The 19291-nt window shown below is 50.1% G+C and overlaps 1 protein-coding gene across 1 annotated transcript in view; it reads left to right on the top strand.

Moving 5' to 3' along the window:
• Nucleotides 1–19291, top strand: part of LOC147897552 (uncharacterized) — a 303051-nt gene that overhangs the window by 266080 nt on the left and 17680 nt on the right. The window contains exon 12 of the mRNA XM_087380043.1: nucleotides 12425–12646. Within this exon, the coding sequence (XP_087236169.1) occupies nucleotides 12425–12646 (222 nt within the window). The remainder of the gene's footprint in view (nucleotides 1–12424; nucleotides 12647–19291) is intronic.

Raw genomic sequence — 19291 nt, 5'->3', positions numbered from 1 at the left:
AATAAAACAAAAGTAGCTCCGATCATGGCAAGAAGTCGATGATAAACATGTGGAAGATCGGGGAATCTGGTAAAGATAGAATTGACTTGTCTATCCTCCTCTACAAGATTGAAACCCAATGTGAAGGATGAAAGGAAAATTCTCTTGGAGCCAAGTGCCAAAGGGTTAGCCTTAAGTAGTATACTCACGACCTCAGGAGAATCAAAAACCACCTAGAAGAAACCACGCCTTAATACATTTACATTAAAAAGGTGGGGAGTGAGGTCTTCAGGTAAGACCAAAAGCATCCAGGCCCTGACCTATGATTTGGAAGGGTGGGACACATGAATGCACACAAAAAGAGTGGTGGAGCGTTCAGGCTCTACATCCTTTTGAAGCTACTACAACTTGTCTTTTAAAAAGTATAGGTTCTTGCAGCAGTGGGTGAAAGTAGTCGAGGATTGGCTGAACGGGTATCCATTCGTCAATCACGGGTGAGAAGCCGACTCAACCACAAACAAAGCTCTGTCCATCATACTGACGAGTCTGGAAGAAAGGAGACCAAGAGGAGAGGATAGAAGGAGACGTTGATAGGGGCTCGGATGAGAGGGAATAGGACAAGGAAGGGTTTGAAAGAGCTTGGGAGGAGTGAGGAGAGGCTGAGGGGCAAAGAGGGGGGTTTGAAAGGAGAAGACATGGACATGTTAGCAGCAGGCGGTGAGGGGATGAGAGTGAGGTGAGGGGCTAGTTGGGGGTTGACAAGTGAGGCGGGGGGTTGAGTGTGAGGAAGGGGAGAGACGGATAGGCAGGAGGGTGATAAGTGAGGCGGGGGGTAGAGAGTGGGGCGGAGGAGATATTGGACATGTAGGGGTGCAGAGAGGGGGGAGGGAGAGAGATGAAATACGAGGGCCGAGAGGCTAAGGAAAGGAGGAGGGGAGAATGAGGACCTATGGGGGGTTGAGGGAAGGAGGTGGGGAGTAGGGAGGAGAGGGAGAGGGCATCAGGGAGGGGGAGATGGGGAGGAGAAATCGCTTGGCTGCTTGTATCTTCTGACCTCCACGCGCGTCTACCTCATATCTGCCTCTGCTTCAGGAGTCTAGGGCACATTTTCACAAGATTCTTGTTTGAATATCAAAGTATGTCCATAGTTTGTATGGATTCTAGAAGATGAACTCCTCACAAAATCTGTCGTAGGCCAGTGGTAAATACTGTCACAAGTGTCTTGACCCACCCTTCAACAGTGGCACCAAGTCATCCAGCTGAAAACTACTCTACTCTTTACCACTGCATTGCGGCTCCCTGGATGGTGGACAGCTTGGCTTCCACTCATAAATGCATGTGGTCTGTGGTCTTCCAAGTACTCGTGGTCTGTGGTACTCAAAGACGTAAAGCACGTAGTCATTTGGTACTTCAAGTGTGGTGATATGAGCCTTGAAGCCCTCTAGTAGATTCACAAAGATAAATACTTCTTCATCTATGATCCATTGATGGACATTCTCAACTAAGTTTCTCTCTACTGCCCATCAAGGGATCAGAGACCTAGCAACATTCTCTGGAAAAACAAGGGCAATGGCCCATTGGCACAACAATGAGCAAAGATAGGTTCCTGCCTGACACAACTATCACCTAACTTTGTTATATGTGTCATCTAATTTTGTTGGATTTTGGAAATTCGGGAACCTATGTTTTTTTTAAATTCAAAAATATTACTTCATTAAGTATGAATGAAAGCCGCAAGAGCAAGCTCAAATGCGGGAGTACATCATGTAATGCATGAGAAAAAAAATAGCTCAAAAAGAACTAACTAAAATCCAAGGTGGAGGCTGAAAATGCCACCTCAACCCTGAAGAAGACTCAGAGAAGATCGAAGATCCTCTCCAAACTTTGAAAAAAGTCTCTGTCTTGCCTGTAGCTACTCTGGAGGATCCCTGCATGCTCGCGCAGATGGCCATTAGTGTGTGTAGTATCATTTCATATACTGGCCATAGACTGGGAAGGGTGAACCTATGAACCCTCCATCGCCTCCGTATATCTGGCCCTCCAAATATTCTAAGCTGCAATGCTAGCCAGAATCTCCCAAGATGTGTCTACCGAGGCATGAGCAGCTATGAAAGGAGTGAAGGGAACATCCTGGAGAGAGCATGACTCCACAGATTGTCATCGTATTATGAAGGCTGAGTCTGAGTCATGTCCCTTGAAAAACACATGAGGTCTAGTAATAGATAACCATGCCATTGATCCCCACGTCATGAAGAAGGGTGCTCTATGAATCCTGGCAACACCGTTCCAAATCGTCCTCGCCTGTCCGCACTCCCACTGACAATGCTCAACTGACTCACCTTTTGTGTGGCATCGAGGACAAGTAGGGTCAAAATCCCAAACCTGAATCTCCACAGGTTCACTGCAATCCCTCCATGAATAGAAAGCCAAAAGAAGAGAGTGATCTTTCTATTTCTGAGGGATTTGTAGAGCCTCCTCCGAAAGTTTTTTTGCACCTCTATAGAAATGAGAAAACTATCCCAACGAGGAGCTCTGGAGGGCCTCTAACCTCCACTGCTAAACTGAAATCTCTTGGGATTTCTGACTATGTAATGAAAGAAGGGGATGCTCTTCTCTCGGTGCCCTTCATCAATCCATTCCCACTCCCTTGGGTCCCACTATATGCCTCTTGACTGAACATCAAAGACAAGGGTCTCCTCATGTGCATCTCGCAAGGCAATAACCTATAAAGGAATACCCGTCCCCCCATGAAAGCTCCCAACCAAGTGGACTCTGTGATTGGCATGTCATTTGTATCTATCCACTCTACTGGTATGACTGCCTCTAATCCTAACTGCACTCCCTCTGAGGTGGCCAACTGATAGCAATCTCTGATTATTTGGAAGCTTTCTAAAGCCTTTCAGTCACCTATAGTGGAAGTAGGTCCCCTCTCCCATCTAGACCACTGTATATAATGTGACACTCCTAGTAATGCCATGCTCATCCAATATAGATTCATTCCAGATGACTGGCTACTTGTCTATTTCTTTGCGAGAGGAGGGTGTAACTCTCCAAAGAGTTTCTCTGAAGCTACCCCAAGCTTTCGTAATGAAAGCCATGAGAGGGAAAGAGGGAGATCTAAAATGGGCTAAAGTAAAAATCTGTCCATCCAATCTCCCCCGTGAGAAGGTGTACAAGACTGAATGCTGTGTAAAAAAAATACTTTCCAAGGCTCCTGTCCAGGCATCAATCTTCTCACTGCAAACTTGTAGATCAAGGCCATACACTGCAAGTTTGGATCAATAATATTGAGACCTCTCTCCCCTGTGGGGAGAATGAGGGTCTCGCAAGCCACCTTGGCTACAACATTTGAGGTGCCATCTAACCCACTCCAGAGGAAGTTCCTTATAGTTCTCATGAGCTGAGAGATACAACCTCAAGATCTGCACCAACATGAGCAAACAAACCAGGCAATAGCCAATAATACATGGTTCACAACCACTACTCTGGATGCAAGGTCAAGTCTGGAAGAACTCCAAAAAATGAGTTTCCTCCTGATGCTCTCCAACACGAGAGCAAACTGTTGTGGTGGAGAGATGCCCACGGTAACCTGGCATCCTAGATACTTGATGGAAACACCCCTTTGAATCCAAGTGAATCCTTTTTTTTTTTTCACACTGCTGCTGCTCCTGCTGCCCTCCTTCCTGCTCCCCTCCTTGCTGCCCCCTGCCTCCCCTCCTTGCTTCTCCTCCCTCCCCTCCCCTCTACCTTCTGCTCCCCCCGCCGACACCCCTCCCTCATTGCTGCAACCCCTCCGTGCACATCCTCTTCCCTCCCCTCCCTCCTACCTACTGCTCCCCCTGCCTCCTCCCCCGACTCCCCTCCCTCGCTGTTGCAGTCCCCCCTACGCGCTGCCTCCTTCCCCCCGCACGCAGCCTCTCCGCTCCCCTCCCTCCTACCTGCTGCTCCCCCCGCCTCCTCCCTCCCCTCCCCCTACCCCCCACCTCCCCTCCGTCGCTGCTGTAGCCCCCCCATGCTGCTGCATCCTCCCCTTGCGCTCTGCCTCCTCCCCCGCGCGCTGCCTCCTCCCTCCCCTCCCTCCTACCTACTGCTCCCCCCCACCCTCCCCCCCCCCCCCCCGCCTCTCTCCTCCACTCCTCCTCTCCTCTTTCCCCCCTCATACCCTCGATTGCCTCTGTACACCTAGCTCTCCAAATATGCCACTCTGATGGCCATATGGGTGAGCATGCAGGGATCCTCCAGAGCAACCACTGCCGGAAGAGTTACTTTTTTCAGAGTTTGGAGAGGATCTCCTTTCTTATCCGAGTCTCCCTTAGGGTTGAGATGGCATTTTCAGCCTCCGCCTTGGTTTTTTATTAGCTCATTTTGAGCTGTTTTTTCCTCATGCATTTCATGGTGTACTCCCACATTTGAGCTTGCTCTCGTAGTTTTCATTCATACTTAATGAAGTAATTTTCTTGAAAAAAAAAGAAGTCATGTACTGTCAAGTCATGTCCAAGTCATGTATTGTTTGCTCCAGAGTGACCAAGATGTGAACACATGTGAACACGGTGCGACTAGGTGTGACCAAGGTCCTAACAACCTTGGCATGTTGCTCAGGTGACCATGATGTGACCCAGGTGTGACTCTTGGTGGGAGTCCGTGACCGAGACCCAGAGTACAACAGATCCCCCGCCACTATCATTCACCGTCCCGGTGAATGACTGAGGTTCTATGTGAGAAAACTTTAAGTATAAATTGTTCATAAGAAAGTGACCTTGAGTCTGCTGACATCCCTAAAACTGAAAAAGAAATGGCTCATGGCCTTACAACTCCAAAACTGAAATAAAACAGGCTCATGGCCATACAACTCCAAAACTGAAATACAACTCACTCATGGTCATATAACTCCAAAACTGAAATAAAACTGCCTCATGGCCATACAACTCCAAAACTGAAATAAAACTGGCTCATGGCCATACAGCTCCAAAATTCCTTTATTTACATGAGAACTGCAGAATCCAATTGCACAGAGCTGGGAAAAAGAAATGCCGAAGTGAAATATCCATGAGCTACTGCTTGCTGGATGAAGGTCACGGAGGGATTGGGTGTGGTGGGTGTGCGGATGTCCCAGGGTTGGTCTTCGCCTCCTCCTCAACTGTGTCCATGAGGTTGCGGATGCCTTCGTGCTTGGATTTATATTGGTGGTATCCAGACCTGTAATGATCATATTTAGATTTGAGTGCAGAATTTTCAGTTTGCAGCCCATGGAAGTCGTCCTCCTACAACTTGGAATTTGAAACTTGGAGACGGTCCTTCTCCTCGAGAATCTGCTTCATCTAACTCTGCAACACCTCCACCTGTTGATCAATGGTATGCTTTTCCTCTACCAGTGAGATGTATCTGTCCTGTAGGGCTGCAAGTTTCCTTTGGATCTCAGTCTATTGGGCTGAATGATTGTCCTCCAAAGCCTCCTTGCTGGCTGCCCACTCTGCCTCCTTCGCCCCAAGACATTGTTGAAGCTCGTCTTGCTGAGCTTTCCACTCAGCCTCCCTTGCCTATAGAGTTGTTCCCCACTCCGCTTCCTTCACCTGTAAGGTTGTATCCCGTTCTTTAAGCATGTTTGCTACCTTCTTTTCATGTTCCAAGCGGAGGTGTTGCTTCTGTGACAGTAGCTTGCAAACCTGATCCGTAGTATTGAAGCGGGAGGCACCCATCTGAATGAAGTTGTCATCTATGATGCACTGAGCCATGTGAAGCAATCTTTTGGCCATGCATACCTGTCCCGATAGGTCATGCAGTTAGTCATGTCGATGAGTTCGCCATATCCCTCGAAAGCTGCTTTCATTCCTCCTTCCTCTTCTGTGTCCTCCAGAGCTGCCACTGGAGCGAGTGTGTCAATGTCTAGATAACAACTCGGAGCTCGGGATACTTTCTTGTTACAAGCGAGGGTCTCTTGCAAGGGAAGTGTGAAAGTCTGATCCAGGTCCTCTTGCTCCATGCAAACAAGAGACCGCTTCCGCTTTAGTGCATACAGAAGTTGTTTGTGATCTTGGCTCTATTTCTGTATCTGTGCCTCATGGGTGAAGAGCTCTCTTGAGGAGGATGCGAAGTATATATCTAACATATCATTCTAAGGCAATGGAGGACAATCAGCTTAAAATGGTAACTTACCCCCAGCAAAAATAACTTCACCAGGTAGAGTTTCAAGAGGGTCCTATTCAACATCCTCCATAGTCTGATCATGTGTCAGTTGCCGAGACACCCAGGGTGGTGTCTTCGTGTCATTAGTGGTTCCCAAAGTAAGAGTTAAGTTCAGTAACCTGTGTCGCTTTGATGCCTCTCTACCATTAGATCCCATGGCAGAGGTCCCTGCTGCCATAACTACTGACGATTTACCATCCTGCCTGTGCTGTGGGGGCGATGTGCGTATTTGTGCAACCTACTGACACTGATGTGATGATTGGGGCGGGAATGGTCATGACTGTGGGGAAGGTAAGTGGTCATGTCATGCCATGGGTGAGACCTGAGGAGGGTAGAGGAATGACCGGAAGAACATCATCAGGGAAATCAAATTCTGCCTCGAAGGGAATGGATGGAAAGGCAACTCCTACATGACAAATGGATGACAAAGCTCTGGAGGCTAGCCCAAGAGGGGATGGCTCATAAACATGTCCTGCAGATGTAGGTGTAGCAAGAGTGGGAGTGGAGACAGCAGAGGGAGAGGCGACAGAGACGGATGCAACAGAGACTGAAGATGATGGGGCTGAAGTAAGAGCCAGTGAAGCTGATCTCAAGTGGGGAACCATAGGAGCGGAAGGTGGACGGTGAGGAGAAGAGGAATAATGGAAAGGTGGTGGGAGAAGTCCAGGTGTTGCAGCCCGCCACTGGTGCAAGAGGTAGGTGAGGTGAGGTCCACAAGTACATGTGTGTGTGCCTCTGCGTGTGCGATTTCGTACAGTGTCTCGAATGTTGAATAAAATAGGGATGCAAAATCATACTAAGTGATAGTGAATAGAGCTTAGCTGCTGCTCCTCCCCGCTCCCTTGCTGCACCCTCTCCCTCAGCCCGTCCCTCCCTCTCTCCCTTTCCCTCAGCCCCTCCCCCTCCCTCAGCCCCTCCCTCCCTTCTCCTCCTCCCCCTTCAGCCCGCCCCCTTCCCTTCAGCCCGCTCCCTCTCCTCCCCCTCTCAGCCTGCACCTCCGCCCCCTCCCTGCCTCTCACCCCGCTCCTTCCTCTCCCTCTCCTCTCCCTCTCTGCCTGCGCCGCCCCCTCCCTGCCTCTCCCTCTCCTCTTCCTCTCAGCCTGCGCCGCCCCCTCCCTTCCTCTCAGCTCGTCCCTCCCTCTCCTTCCTCTCCCTCTCCTCTCCCTCTCAGCCTGCCGCCGCCCCCTTCCTCCCCCTCCTCTCCCTCCTCTCCCTCCTCTCCCTCTCCTCTCAGCCCGCACCCTCCCGCCCCTCAACCCGCCTCCTTCCTGCCTCTTCTTCCTCTCCCTCTCCTCTCCCTAGCCTGCCCCCTCAGTAGGGTCTCCGCGGCTGGGCAGACACAGGATAGAGAGCAGTCTTCACTTCCTCCCTTGGATAGGGGGAAGGGGATGGTTTACACTATTGATCCTCTTTCCTCAGAAGGGATCCTTCACACTCCGGTGTCTGGCTTGCTTCACATGAACTCATTTTCAGCCCTGGCAGATGGTTCATATTTCCCAGAGGAGGAGTTTGTGCCCGCTACTTTTGGGGAGCCAGTGATTGGGTTTCCTATTGATAGGGCTTCTTCAGGCGGCAAGGTTCTTTCCCCTGTTGATTTTCCGCCACTTGGTTCCATTCCTCCCTCCTCGAGCGGGAGGTATTCCCCTGTTGAGGGCTTTGTTTCCGCCACTAGGTCGGGTAAGGTGTTCCACTCTACATCCTCCCGTCGATGAGGATTATTAGTTGGAACATATAAGGCCTAGGTGGCGTCCCACATCGCTGCCGTAGACAGCTGATCCGGGATCAGCTTCATCTAGGTGTTACTGGGGGTTCCATTGATATCTTATTTATTCAAGAGCACAAACTGGATTCTAGAGATTGTGCCAAGTCCGGCAAGTTGCTTTCTGGCCATACTTTTTGGTCGCCTGCCTTGGGCACCAGGGGAGGCACTTCTATTTCAGTTTCACAGTCGGTTCTCCCCTTAGCTGTTAGACACGGAGTCATTATTCCCTCTAAAGCTCAGTGGATTATTCTTTTTATTGGAGGGCGTAAGGTTGGTTTCCTTAACCTATATGCCTCCAACACTAGAGGGGAACGTGTCCTTAGGTGGAAGGATTTTCTCTCCTGGGCCCCCATTGTGGATTCATGGGTAATTGGAGGTGACTTTAACATGGTTGAGTTACCGTCAGACAAAAAAGGGGGTAGAGAAGGCGGACTTCACTCTTTGGAGAGAGCAGTTATGAATGCCTTCCTTTATCACTTCTGTGGCAGAGATACTTGGTTGGACGATGCCTTTCTTATTCAGCCACAGTCCCTCCGATTCTCTTGTGTTTTGTGAGTTTTGTAAACACCTCTGGTCACCTTATGATGTAGGCCATGTGTATGTTTTGCTCCATGGTACCTCCTGCAGACATTGTGTGCATGTACATGCAGGGGAGATAACCATTGGAAGGTCTTTTCGTATTCCTTTTGTTTACCTTACACCCAAGGGAACCCTTGCTAGCATGAGAACCTAGCCATAGATTTATCCTTGACCACATGAGATGGCATGAGAAACTATGAGACTAGATGTATCCTTGACATAGCCTAAGGCATTTCTTTGAGGGGGGGTTTGTTGGGATATCTCAAGGTGTATGCCTCAGGCACACCTTATGTTTCTATGTGTGAGTGCTAGAGGCACAGTTAGGTGCCCACAAGCACAGTTGGGTGGTGGAGAGCCACATAGGATGATTGAGAGAATCTAGGAGCAGATTGAGGAGATGATTGTGGAGCTCTGAGGTCATTAGTGATGTCAGTGAGCATGTATGAGGTGCCTACTTAAGGACCTCACTCTTCTTCATTCTACAAGCAAGTAATGCAAGTATTCTGAGTTTGTGTCCACTCTTTGCTTTCCTTTCAGCCTTCCAACAGGCAGATGACACAACAGTTTACTTGGATGCCACTCCACGGACGCTCACTTCTTTCAGGACAGCATTGGATTTATTTTGCTTGGCGGCAGGGGCACAGATAAATTGGCATAAATCCAATGGCTTTTGGATCAGTGATGAGGACACTCTAGTTTGGAGGCTTGACATAGGATTCACTTGGGTTCAGAGGGGTGTGCCTATCAGGTATTTGGGCTGCCAGGTCGGCTTGGATATTTCTTCCACGCAGTAGTTTGCTCCCGTTTTGGAGAGCATCAGGAGGAAGCTTCTTTTTTGAAGCTCAGCCAAGTTGGATCTTGCCTCTAGAGTTGTGGTGGTCAACCAGGTCCTCTTGGCCATGGTCTGGTTTGTTTGTTCATGCTGTTGCCGTTCTAGGGACTGCATCATTCAGAAGACCGATCAGAAATTTTCCTTGGAGTGGGCTTGATGGCACAACAGATGCCTTAGCCAAGGTGGCTTGGGAGACCCTCATCCTCCCTACACAGGAAGGGGGTCTCAATATTATTGATTTAGATTTACAGTGCAGAGCTTTACTTTGCAAGATGGTGGTGCGGGGACTTATGCCAGGGCAGGAACCGTGGAAGGACTTTCTTATTAGCAGCATACAGAGGTGCACACCTTCTTCAGGAGGAGACTGGATGAGCAGTATTAGGTGGATCTTCACCACAGCACACCTCAGATCACCTTCGTCCCCTCTCATGTTGCCATTCTGAAAGCTTGGTCCAGTTTCAGAAGCACTCTTCGGAGGATTCCTTCTTCCTCTCGTGAAGATATTGATAGGGAACCCATCACGTGGAATGACAGTATTTTAGATGATCGTGGCAGACCACTGGGTGCCTCACTCTACATGCAGTGGTCCAGGTGGGAGAGGGGACCTGCATCATCTATGGGGTCTTGGAAAGCTTTCCGCAGGCTTCCAGAGGAGACCAAATCAAGGTTGACAGGACATCTTAGAGGGAGTGCAGGGAGGATCTTGCAGATTGAGGCAGCCCTTCCAGAGGTTTGGGTAGACACAGATGATATGCCACTCACTTCCTCCACTTGGGAAGGTACTTTTACGAGAGGCAGTGTTCCGCTTCAGGTTTTGGCCTTTCGAGATTCACAAGAGGTTGCTTTAGTTTTTAGTGTCCAGGATGGTGGCAGATTGCTCAGGTCCACAGAGGACATCTTGCTTGAGTCTGCTTTTCAGCCTATCAGGGTTGTAGGTCATTTGGTGCAGGGATCAGATTCAAAGTGGTTCCTAGGCCCAGACCCCAGGCTACTCTCCACCAGGTCTTGGAGGCTCTGGCTCTATGGGGGAGTTCCCATCAGGTATTTGAAGTGGGACCCCGGAGAGTGGGAGTGGATTGATGCAGGGCATCGAGAGAAGAGCATCCCCTTCTTTCGTTACACGGTCAGTAATGCCAGGAGATTTCAGCTCAGTATTAGAGGTTGGAGACCTTCCAGAGTTCCTCATTGGGAGACATTTGATATCACTGCGGATCTGCAGAGGTGCTTCTGGAGGAGACTCTGGAAATCCCACAGGAATAGAAAGATCACTATCTTCTTTTGGCTCTCTATCCATGGTGGGATTGCAGTGAACCTTTGGAGGTCCAGGTTAGGAGCCGACCCTACTTTCCCTCGATGCCTCTCTGCTTCGGAGACTATTCAGCATTGCTTATGGGATTGCAGACAGGTGAGGATGATTTGGATGGGGGTAGCTAGGATTTTTAGTCACTTTGCCCACTCCCCATTCTTTATGACATGGGGCTCAGTGGCTTGGCTTTCTCTTACAGGGCCTCAGGTATTCTATGGGAGATTTGACTCCTCTCGGGCCATTTCGGTTCGACGTCATCAGACTGAGTCCTGTTCGTTGGATGTGGCACCACACCTTCCTTTTACAGCTGTACATGCCTCTGTGTTGGATACTTCTTGGGAGATTCTAGCGAGCATAGCATCCTGGCATATCTGGAGAGCCAGATGCACAGAGGCTTTGGAGGGTACTCAGGTTCATCCCTCGCACACATTGGCTAGTATCTGGACAGACACCGTACATACTTTGATGGCCGTATGGACGGGTATGCAGGGAGACTCCCGTGCAGCCTCAGCTAGGAGGGCTTCTTTCTTCAGGGAATGGAAGGATTCTCCTTTCTTCTCTGAGACTACTATAGGGTTGAGGTGGCACTTTCAGCCTCAGCCTTGGTTGTTTTCCACCTCACTCTGAGGGGGTTTTTTAATTTATCCTCATGATTTCATGATGTATTACGCTTTGAGCTTGCTCTCGCGGGTTCTTTTTCTTACTTAATAGAAGTCTCTTTCTTGAAAAAAAAAAAAAATAGAGCATTTAGAGCAGGATGGATACCTTTCGTGATGTAGAAATGCCCAAAGCGAGTGAAGAAGTAGCGAGTGATCACTGCTTCTCTGCTTCCACCTTCCAAAAACTCATCGTCGATCGAGGTGGGAAGGCCAACTCGAACACTGTTGAGCTCCGTCTGTAAAAATGTTGCTAGGATAGAGAACAGGGAGGAGAGGGTGAAGGCTGAGGGGAGAGAGGGGGAAGAAGAAGGATGAAGGAGGGGGAGAGAGGCTAGGATTTTGGAGGGGGGGAGAGGCTAGGAAAGGGGGTAGGAGTAGAGAGAGGAGGAGTAGAGATGCTAGGAGGCGGGGGGCGGGGGGCGGGGGGCTGAAGAGACTGAGCGGAAGGGATAGAGAGGGGCACGGGAAGGGAGGCAGGGAGAGGGGCTGAGGGAGGAGGGGTGAGGCTAGGGGCGGGGGTAGGGAGGAGGGGAGAGGGGCTGAAGGAGGCGGGGGTAGGGGTGGGGGTAGAGAAGCGGAGAGGGGGACTGATGGAGGTGGGGATAGGGGTGGGGTTAGGAGGCAGGGGAAGGGGCTGAGGGAAGGTGGGGGTAGGGCCTGAGGGAAGCGGGGGTAGGGGCGGGGGAAGGGAGGCGGGGAGGGAGCTGAGGGAGGCAGGAGAGGAGAGGCAGGGAAGGAGGGGGACTGAGGGGAGGGAGGAGGGAGGGGTGGAGAGGGCAGGCAGTCAGGGGCTGAGAGAGGGCAGCAAGGGGTGTATGGGGAGGAGCAGCATCCTGAGAGTTTTGCAATTTCAGGTCGGGAACCTTATTAAAAAATTTTAACTTTTCTATTCTACCATGCCTTATGATATGCGTCATATAACTTTGTTGAATTTTGGGAATGTTGGAACCTATGTTTAATATCATATTAAATCAGATACTTTTCGTTGTTGAAAACTCAAATCATGCTAATATTAGATGTTGTATTAAATTCTTAGTGAAAAAAAAACACAAGATTTTGTATTAAAAAGTGATGGTAGAACTAGAGATATCATTTCCATATGACACAATATTGCTTTTTATCAGGATACACCAGCAGTTTTCAAAGTATTCTTACAATGGTTAGGAAATCCTGCAATTCTTTTGGGAATTATTATCCTCCTTATATATGGATTGATTTTAATGAGGGAGAAGCTAGTCCAAACTAGCATAGCATTTCAAGCTCGTCACAATATATTTGCAACATATTGTCTTCCGCATTTTGATCAGCATGGAGAACATGAAAAAATGCAGCTCTTATCAAAACAAGTGAGTCTCTTTCTCCATGGGTTGTGTAACAGTTTGAAATATATGTTATCACAAATAACCACATGTAATGACACATGAGAGTCCAGAGAGAGGTCTACCTACAGTAGGAGGATGCACATGGGAATCATCTTACAGGAAGACACTGAGGAGAGACACTGAAGTCCAAGGGGTGTAGCTGTCTTCTTCAAATCACATCTATGGCCACTCATATCAATGATGTGTAGAGAGGAACATGCATGACACATGTGGGTCAAGTTGCAGGCACAAGATGCAAGGGCAAAAATTTTTTTTTTTTCAAGAAAGAGACTTCTATTAAGTAAGAGAAAAAACCCGTGAGAGCAAGCTCAAAGCGTAATACATCATGAAATCATGAGGATAAATAAAACCCCCTCAGAGTGAGGTGGAAAATAACCAAGGCTGAGGTTGAAAGTGCCACCTCAACCCTATAGTAGTCTTAGAAAAGAAAGGAGAATCCTTCCATTCCCTGAAGAAAGAAGCCCTCCTAGCTGAGGCTGCACGGGAGTCTCCCTGCATACTCGTCCATACGGCCATCAAATTATGTACGGTGTCTGTCCAGATGTCTGTCCAGATACTAGCCAATGTGTGCGAGGGATGAACCTGAGTACCCTCCAAAGCCTCTGTGCATCTGGCTCTCTAGATATGCCAAGATGCTATGCTCGCTAGAATCTCCCAAGGAGTATCCACAGAGGCATGTACAGCTGTAAAAGGAAGGTGTGGTACCACATCTAACGAACAAGACTCAATCTGATGACGTCAAACCAAAATGTCCGGAGAGGGCTCTCATAGAATACCTGAGGCCCTGTAAGAGAAATCCAAGCCACTGAGCCCCATGTCATAAAGAATAGGGAGTGGGCAAAGTGACTGAAAATCCTGGCTACTCCCATCCAAATCATCCTTGCCGGTCCATCGTTTCACTCTGTGGATCGAGCTGCTGCTCCTCCCCGTGAGCTACTTCCCCCCCTCTCCCTCTCTCAGCCAGCCCCCTCTCCCTCTCCCTCTCCCTCTCTCAGCCAGCCCCCTCTCCCTCTCCCTCTCCCTCGCTGCCCCCCCCTCTCCCCCCCTCGCTGCTCCTCCTCTCCCTCCCCTCTCGCCAGCCCCCTCTCCCTCCTCCCTCACCCTCCCTCTCCCCTTCCTCCTCCCCGCCCTCCCTCTCCCCCCCTCGATACCCCCTACCTCTCCCTCCCCGCCCAACCTCTCCCCCACCCGTCAGCCCCCCCGCCCCCGTTCTCCTCCCCCATCCCCTCCCCCGTCCTCCCTCTCCCTCGCCACTCCCCCCCGCTGCCCCTTTCTCCTCTCCCCTCCCCTGCTGCCCCCCTCCCCGCTGCCCCCTTCTCCTCCGCCCTCCCTCTCCCCTGCCAGCCCCCCCGCCCCCCTCTCCTCCCCCGCCCCCCTCCTTCGCCCTCCCTATCCCCCCCCGCTACCCCCTTCTCCTCCGCCCTCCCTCTCCCCCGCCAGCCCCCCCGCCCCCTTCTCCTCCCCCGCCCCCCCTCCCTCCCCCACACTCTCCCCCCCCCCGCTGCTCTCCCTCCCAAGGTGACCCCCCCGGAAAAAAAAAAAAAAAAAAGAGAGTACCCAAAAAAAAAAAAAAACGTCCTCCCTCTCCCTCCCCGCCCCCTTCCTTCCTAACTCAGCTCCCCACGCCTCCCCCTCAGCCTACCTCCGTCTCCCCTCTCTCCTCCCCTCTCTTTCTCCTTCTTCCTGCCCCTCTCTTTCCCTTCCCTTCCCCTCTCTCCTACCCTCTCTTTCTCCTTCTTCCTGCACCCGCGTTCAGGGCGTCCTGGGCAGTAGTTTCACGGATGGAGCTTTTTAAGGGTTGGAATCGGCCTTTTCACATCGATTGGCGAATGGATCCCCATTCAGCCAATCTCCGTCCACCTCCACCGGCCACGAGAACCATCATTTTTTTAGAAGATGAGCTGCAGCAACTCAAGAAAGATGTGGAATTAGAGGGCTCCACATCACTTTTCGCTCGCATCTTTGGGTCACACCCTTCTAGATTACAGGCTAGAGACTGGATGCTGGCGGCGTTACCAGGAGACCTCGCCCCTCACCTCCAGGATATTCGACTTTCGGGACGTGGATTCTTCCAAGTGGTTTTCGACTCCCACGAGTCCACAGCCCTTGTTCTCAAAGCTAATCCCCATGGCTTTGGGTTCGAGGAGGATCTTTCTTTTGCCCTACACCTTGGGCTTCGATTCGGTCGAGGAGGACAGGCAGGTCACATCACTGTTCATTAGGTTTCCTGGTCTTCCTCAGGTCTACCATCGACTGCTTGCCACTATCGGAGCCACATTCGGAGTGGTCACGGAGATCCCCTCCCTTCCTGGCATGCCTTCTTCCTCGGCAAAGGCAGTCAAGGCAGACGGGGTGCCTCGTGTTAGGGTTATTGTCTCTGACCCTAACATCTCAGATGACCACATTATGCTTCAGCATCCAGACGGCTCTCTCTTTCGACAGAGAGTCGAGATTTCAGGTAGACAGGACCAGTGCAGGATTTGCAGGACTCTTGGGCACTTTGCTAGAGACTTCTTAAGGAAGAGAAAAAGACCCAAGAGGTCTTCTGGTGCGGCTCCTTCACGTACTACCACGACTGCACCTCCCCAACACCCTGTACCACGCACTCCAGGACCACCAAGAGAACCAAGGCGCCCTGCTTTGCGCACACCAGGACCACAAAGGGCAGCAAGGCGCCCAATGCCCGCAACACACCCAGTACCATGATGGAGAGCTATCAGAGCGGCTCCCTTACCTCAGGAGGAGACTTTTGGTCCTGTTCAGATAGACGCCTTCCAGACTCTAGAGGTGGATGTTGCTGCAACCCTAGACACTACACTTCCACATCAGGGGGGGCCTTTAGATCCACCAGCCCTAGTCACTTTGGTCTCTGACCCCTTGGTTTCTGACCACGAGGGGACTACAAGTACTTCTTCCCCGCAGACTGTTCCTGCCACAGTCAGGACAACCGAGAAAGTGCAGGCGCAGATGAGGGCTCCTGATTCCTCTTCACCCCAGCCACAGGCCTCCTCAACCCCCAGCTCCAATTCTGCTGATAGAGGCTTGGCAGGTCCTTCTCCTCCATCTTCCACGAGTGAAGGTCTTCTTCGTACTCCTCGGCCAGACTTGCTTATCAGGAATTCTTTTTCCGCACTAGCAGATTCGGCGACTTTCATGGATGATGAGGAGTTTGTGCCGTCCACCTTAGGGGTCCCAGTCATTGGGATTCCTTCTGACAGGGCCTCCCTTTCAGCAGGTGTGGGGATCCTTTCACTTGTTGAGTTTCCTGCCCTCAACAGGAGTGTTTCAGCCCAGGGGAAGCTGGTCTCCTCTACTAGGTCGGGTAAGCCTTTCCATCCAGCATCCTCCTGTCAATGAGGATAGTCAGCTGGAACATACAGGGCCTAGGCGGAGTTTCACACTGTCGCCGTAGGCAACTGATCTAGAACCAGCTTCATCCAGGCGTCACTGGAGGTGCTATTGATATTCTTTTTATCCAGGAACACAAGCTGGATGCCAGTGATTGCTCTAAGTCTGGCAAACTGCTTTCAGGACATACCTTCTGGTCGCCTACTATGGGCACAAGGGGAGGTACTTGCATTTCGGTCTCTCTTTCTATTCTCCCCTTGGTTGCTGGTCATGGTATTATCTCCCCTTCTAGAGCTCAATGGATCATTATTTTGATTGGAGGGCGTAAGATTGGTCTTCTCAATCTTTATGCTCCCAACAACAGAGGGGAGCGGATCTCCTTTTGGAAGGAGTTACTCTCTTGGGCCCCCATTGCAGATTCTTGGATCATTGGTGGCGACTTCAACATGGTTGAGTTGCCTTCAGACAAAAGGGGAGGCAGACAGGGTGGAATTCATTCTTTGGAGAGGGCAGCCTGGGATGCCTTTCTCTTTCAGTTCAGTGGCAGAGACACTTGGTTGGATGATGCCTTTCATATTATGCCACAGTCACTCCTGTACTCTTGGTCAAACAGGAGAATACACATGCCCATTCATGCACGGATTGACAGATTTTATGTAGACGATTGGGCACTTGACAGGGGAGGATCTGTATGCATTTCTACTTTTGTTTCCATCTCAGATCATTCTCCAGTGGTGTTGCAGATTCTTGAGCCTCATCGGAGAGGACGCTCTGCCAGTGTCAAAATTCCGGATGATTTTTATGCAGAGGAGAGCCTCACGGAGGACATTTTACAGATTTGGGTTTCTCACATACAGGGTGGAGCTGTCCATCCATCTCAAGTAGCTGCAGCCTTATCCGGAATTAGTGACTATTATCATACATTCGCTGATTCTAGGAGACGTGAGATTGGTATACGCCAGCAGCTAGCGTTCCTTTAGAGGGAAGAGCAGAAGAGGCCCACAGATGCTTGGATTCAGGAGCACCTTGCTGCAGCAAGGGCTCATTTGCAGACATTGTTGGATCAGAGAGCAGAGTATGCCTTTCATGCACGGGAATCCTTTTGGATTCAGATGGGTGGCAGCGTCAACAAACACTTTTTCTCTACTCATGGGCCCAGACATAGTAGAGATAGTGTTTCGCAGCTTGTTGACTCAGACAGGGTGTTACAGTCAGATCCTGATGCTATCATGCGTGTAGCTTCATATTTTTTTGCATCCCTTCTTACTGTAGATCCAGGCACACAGGCCATTGATGATGCCAGAGAGGTTATTTGGCAGCGTATCCCTGTATTGGTGAAGGATGAGATATATGTTTCTGTGGATGCACCTTTCACCAATGCAAAATTCAAGACTGCATTACTTGCCCTTCACAAGGGCAAGTGCCCAGGTTCAGATGGACTTAACCCCTCCTTTTTTATTACTTTTTGAAAGCAGATTGGTGATCATATTACATCAGCTCTGCAGGGCGTGTGGGACTCTGGTGAGATGTCGGACTCACTTACAGATGGTCTCATTCATCTAATCCCAAAGGGGGGTATTAGGAATCTTGTATCTCAATGGAGACCCATCACTCTTTTGGGCACTTTTTACAAGATTCTGGCGAAAGCCATGAGTCTGCGGCTATAGGTTTTTTTTCCAGATTTGATTCATGACACGTAGACAGGGTTTGTGCATGGCAGAAGTATTTTTGATAATATCTTCTCATTTTGGGAGGCCTCAGAATGGGCCATGCAGAGCCGCAAAAGATTGGCCATTCTACTCTTGGACTTTGAGAAAGCTTACGACGAATAGACTGGGATTTTTTAGAGGGTACTCTATCTCGCTTTGGTTTTTCAGATGCATGGATTAGAGGAGTATCCTTGTCCTCTTGCCCCGTTTCTTTTCTTGTTTGTGGCGGAAGCTATGAGTATCTACATTAGATCTCAAGCTGATATTTATGGGCTAAGGCTTCCTATCCGTCGGGAAGAAGAGCTGCTGGATAGTGAGTTGGCAGATGACACGGCTGTTTTTTTGGATGCCTCCCCCAGGACACTCACTTCCTTCCAGACAGCCTTGGATTTGTTTTGCACGGCTGCAGGTGCACACATTAATTGGCATAAATCCAGTGGTTTTTGGATTTGCGAGGATGACACCCCGGATTGGGGTAATGATATTGGCTTCACTTGGGTACAGAGGGGCTTCTCCGTCAGATATTTGGGCTGCCACATTGGGGTGGGCATCTCTCCCTCACAACAGTTTGCTCCGGTGTTGGAAAGCATTAGAAGAAAGCTCCTTTTCTGGAGCTCAGCCAAACTTGACTTGGCCTCCAGGATGGTGGTGGTTAACCAGGTTCTTCTAGCCACAGCATGGTTTGTATGCTCTTGTTGTTGCCACTCTAGGGATTATATCACTCAGCTTAAGAGGCCTGTACGAAACTTTTTATGGAGTGGTCTAGATGGCACAACTGATGCTAGAGCCAGGGTGGCTTGGGAGACCTTAATTCTTCCTACAAGAGAAGGGGGTTTGAATATCATCGACCCAGATCTACAGTGCAGAGCTTTACTCTGCAAGTTCGTTGTGAGAGGGCTTATGCCAGGACAAGAGCCTTGGAAGGATTTTTTTATCAGATGCATACAGTCTCGCATGCCCACTTCAGGAGAGGATTGGACACACAGTACTAGATGGGTTTTCACCACAGCCCACCTCAGGTCTCCCTCTTCCCCTCTTATGGTTGCTATGCTGAAAGGATGGACCAGCTTCAGGAGTACTCTTCGCAGGATTCCCCCATCCACCCATGAAGAGATTGAAAGGCAGTTTATCATGTGGAATGACAGGATTTTGGATGAGCTTGGCAGACCACTTGGAGCTTCTCCTTACATGCAGTGGCCAAGATGGGAAAGGGGCCCTGCATCTACAATGGGAGCATGGAAAGCCTTTAGGAAGCTTCCTGCAAACCAACAGGCCCAGATGGTTCTTAATCTCAGAGGGAGTGCAGGGAGAGTCCAACAGATTGATGCAGCCTTGCCCTTGGATTGGGTGGACACAGATGACATGCCTCTTACTTGCTCCACCTGAATGGGGGCATTTTCCAGATTGGGAGTTCCTTTACAGGTGATTGCTTTTCTTGACCCACATGAGGATTCCTTAGTATTTGATGTTTCTTCGGGGGGCAGGCTGTCTAGATCCACAGACGGTATCTTGTTGGAGGTACCGTTTCAGCCAGCCAGGATAGTGGGTTTCA

This window comes from Dipteris shenzhenensis, chromosome 10, assembly GCF_047967505.1.
Source record: "Dipteris shenzhenensis isolate YYH24624 ecotype China chromosome 10, Dip_SZ_1.0, whole genome shotgun sequence".
In the NCBI taxonomy this organism is placed as follows: domain Eukaryota; kingdom Viridiplantae; phylum Streptophyta; class Polypodiopsida; order Gleicheniales; family Dipteridaceae; genus Dipteris; species Dipteris shenzhenensis.
Note: the sequence above shows the minus strand (reverse complement) of the source record. Positions and strands in the feature narration are given on the sequence as shown.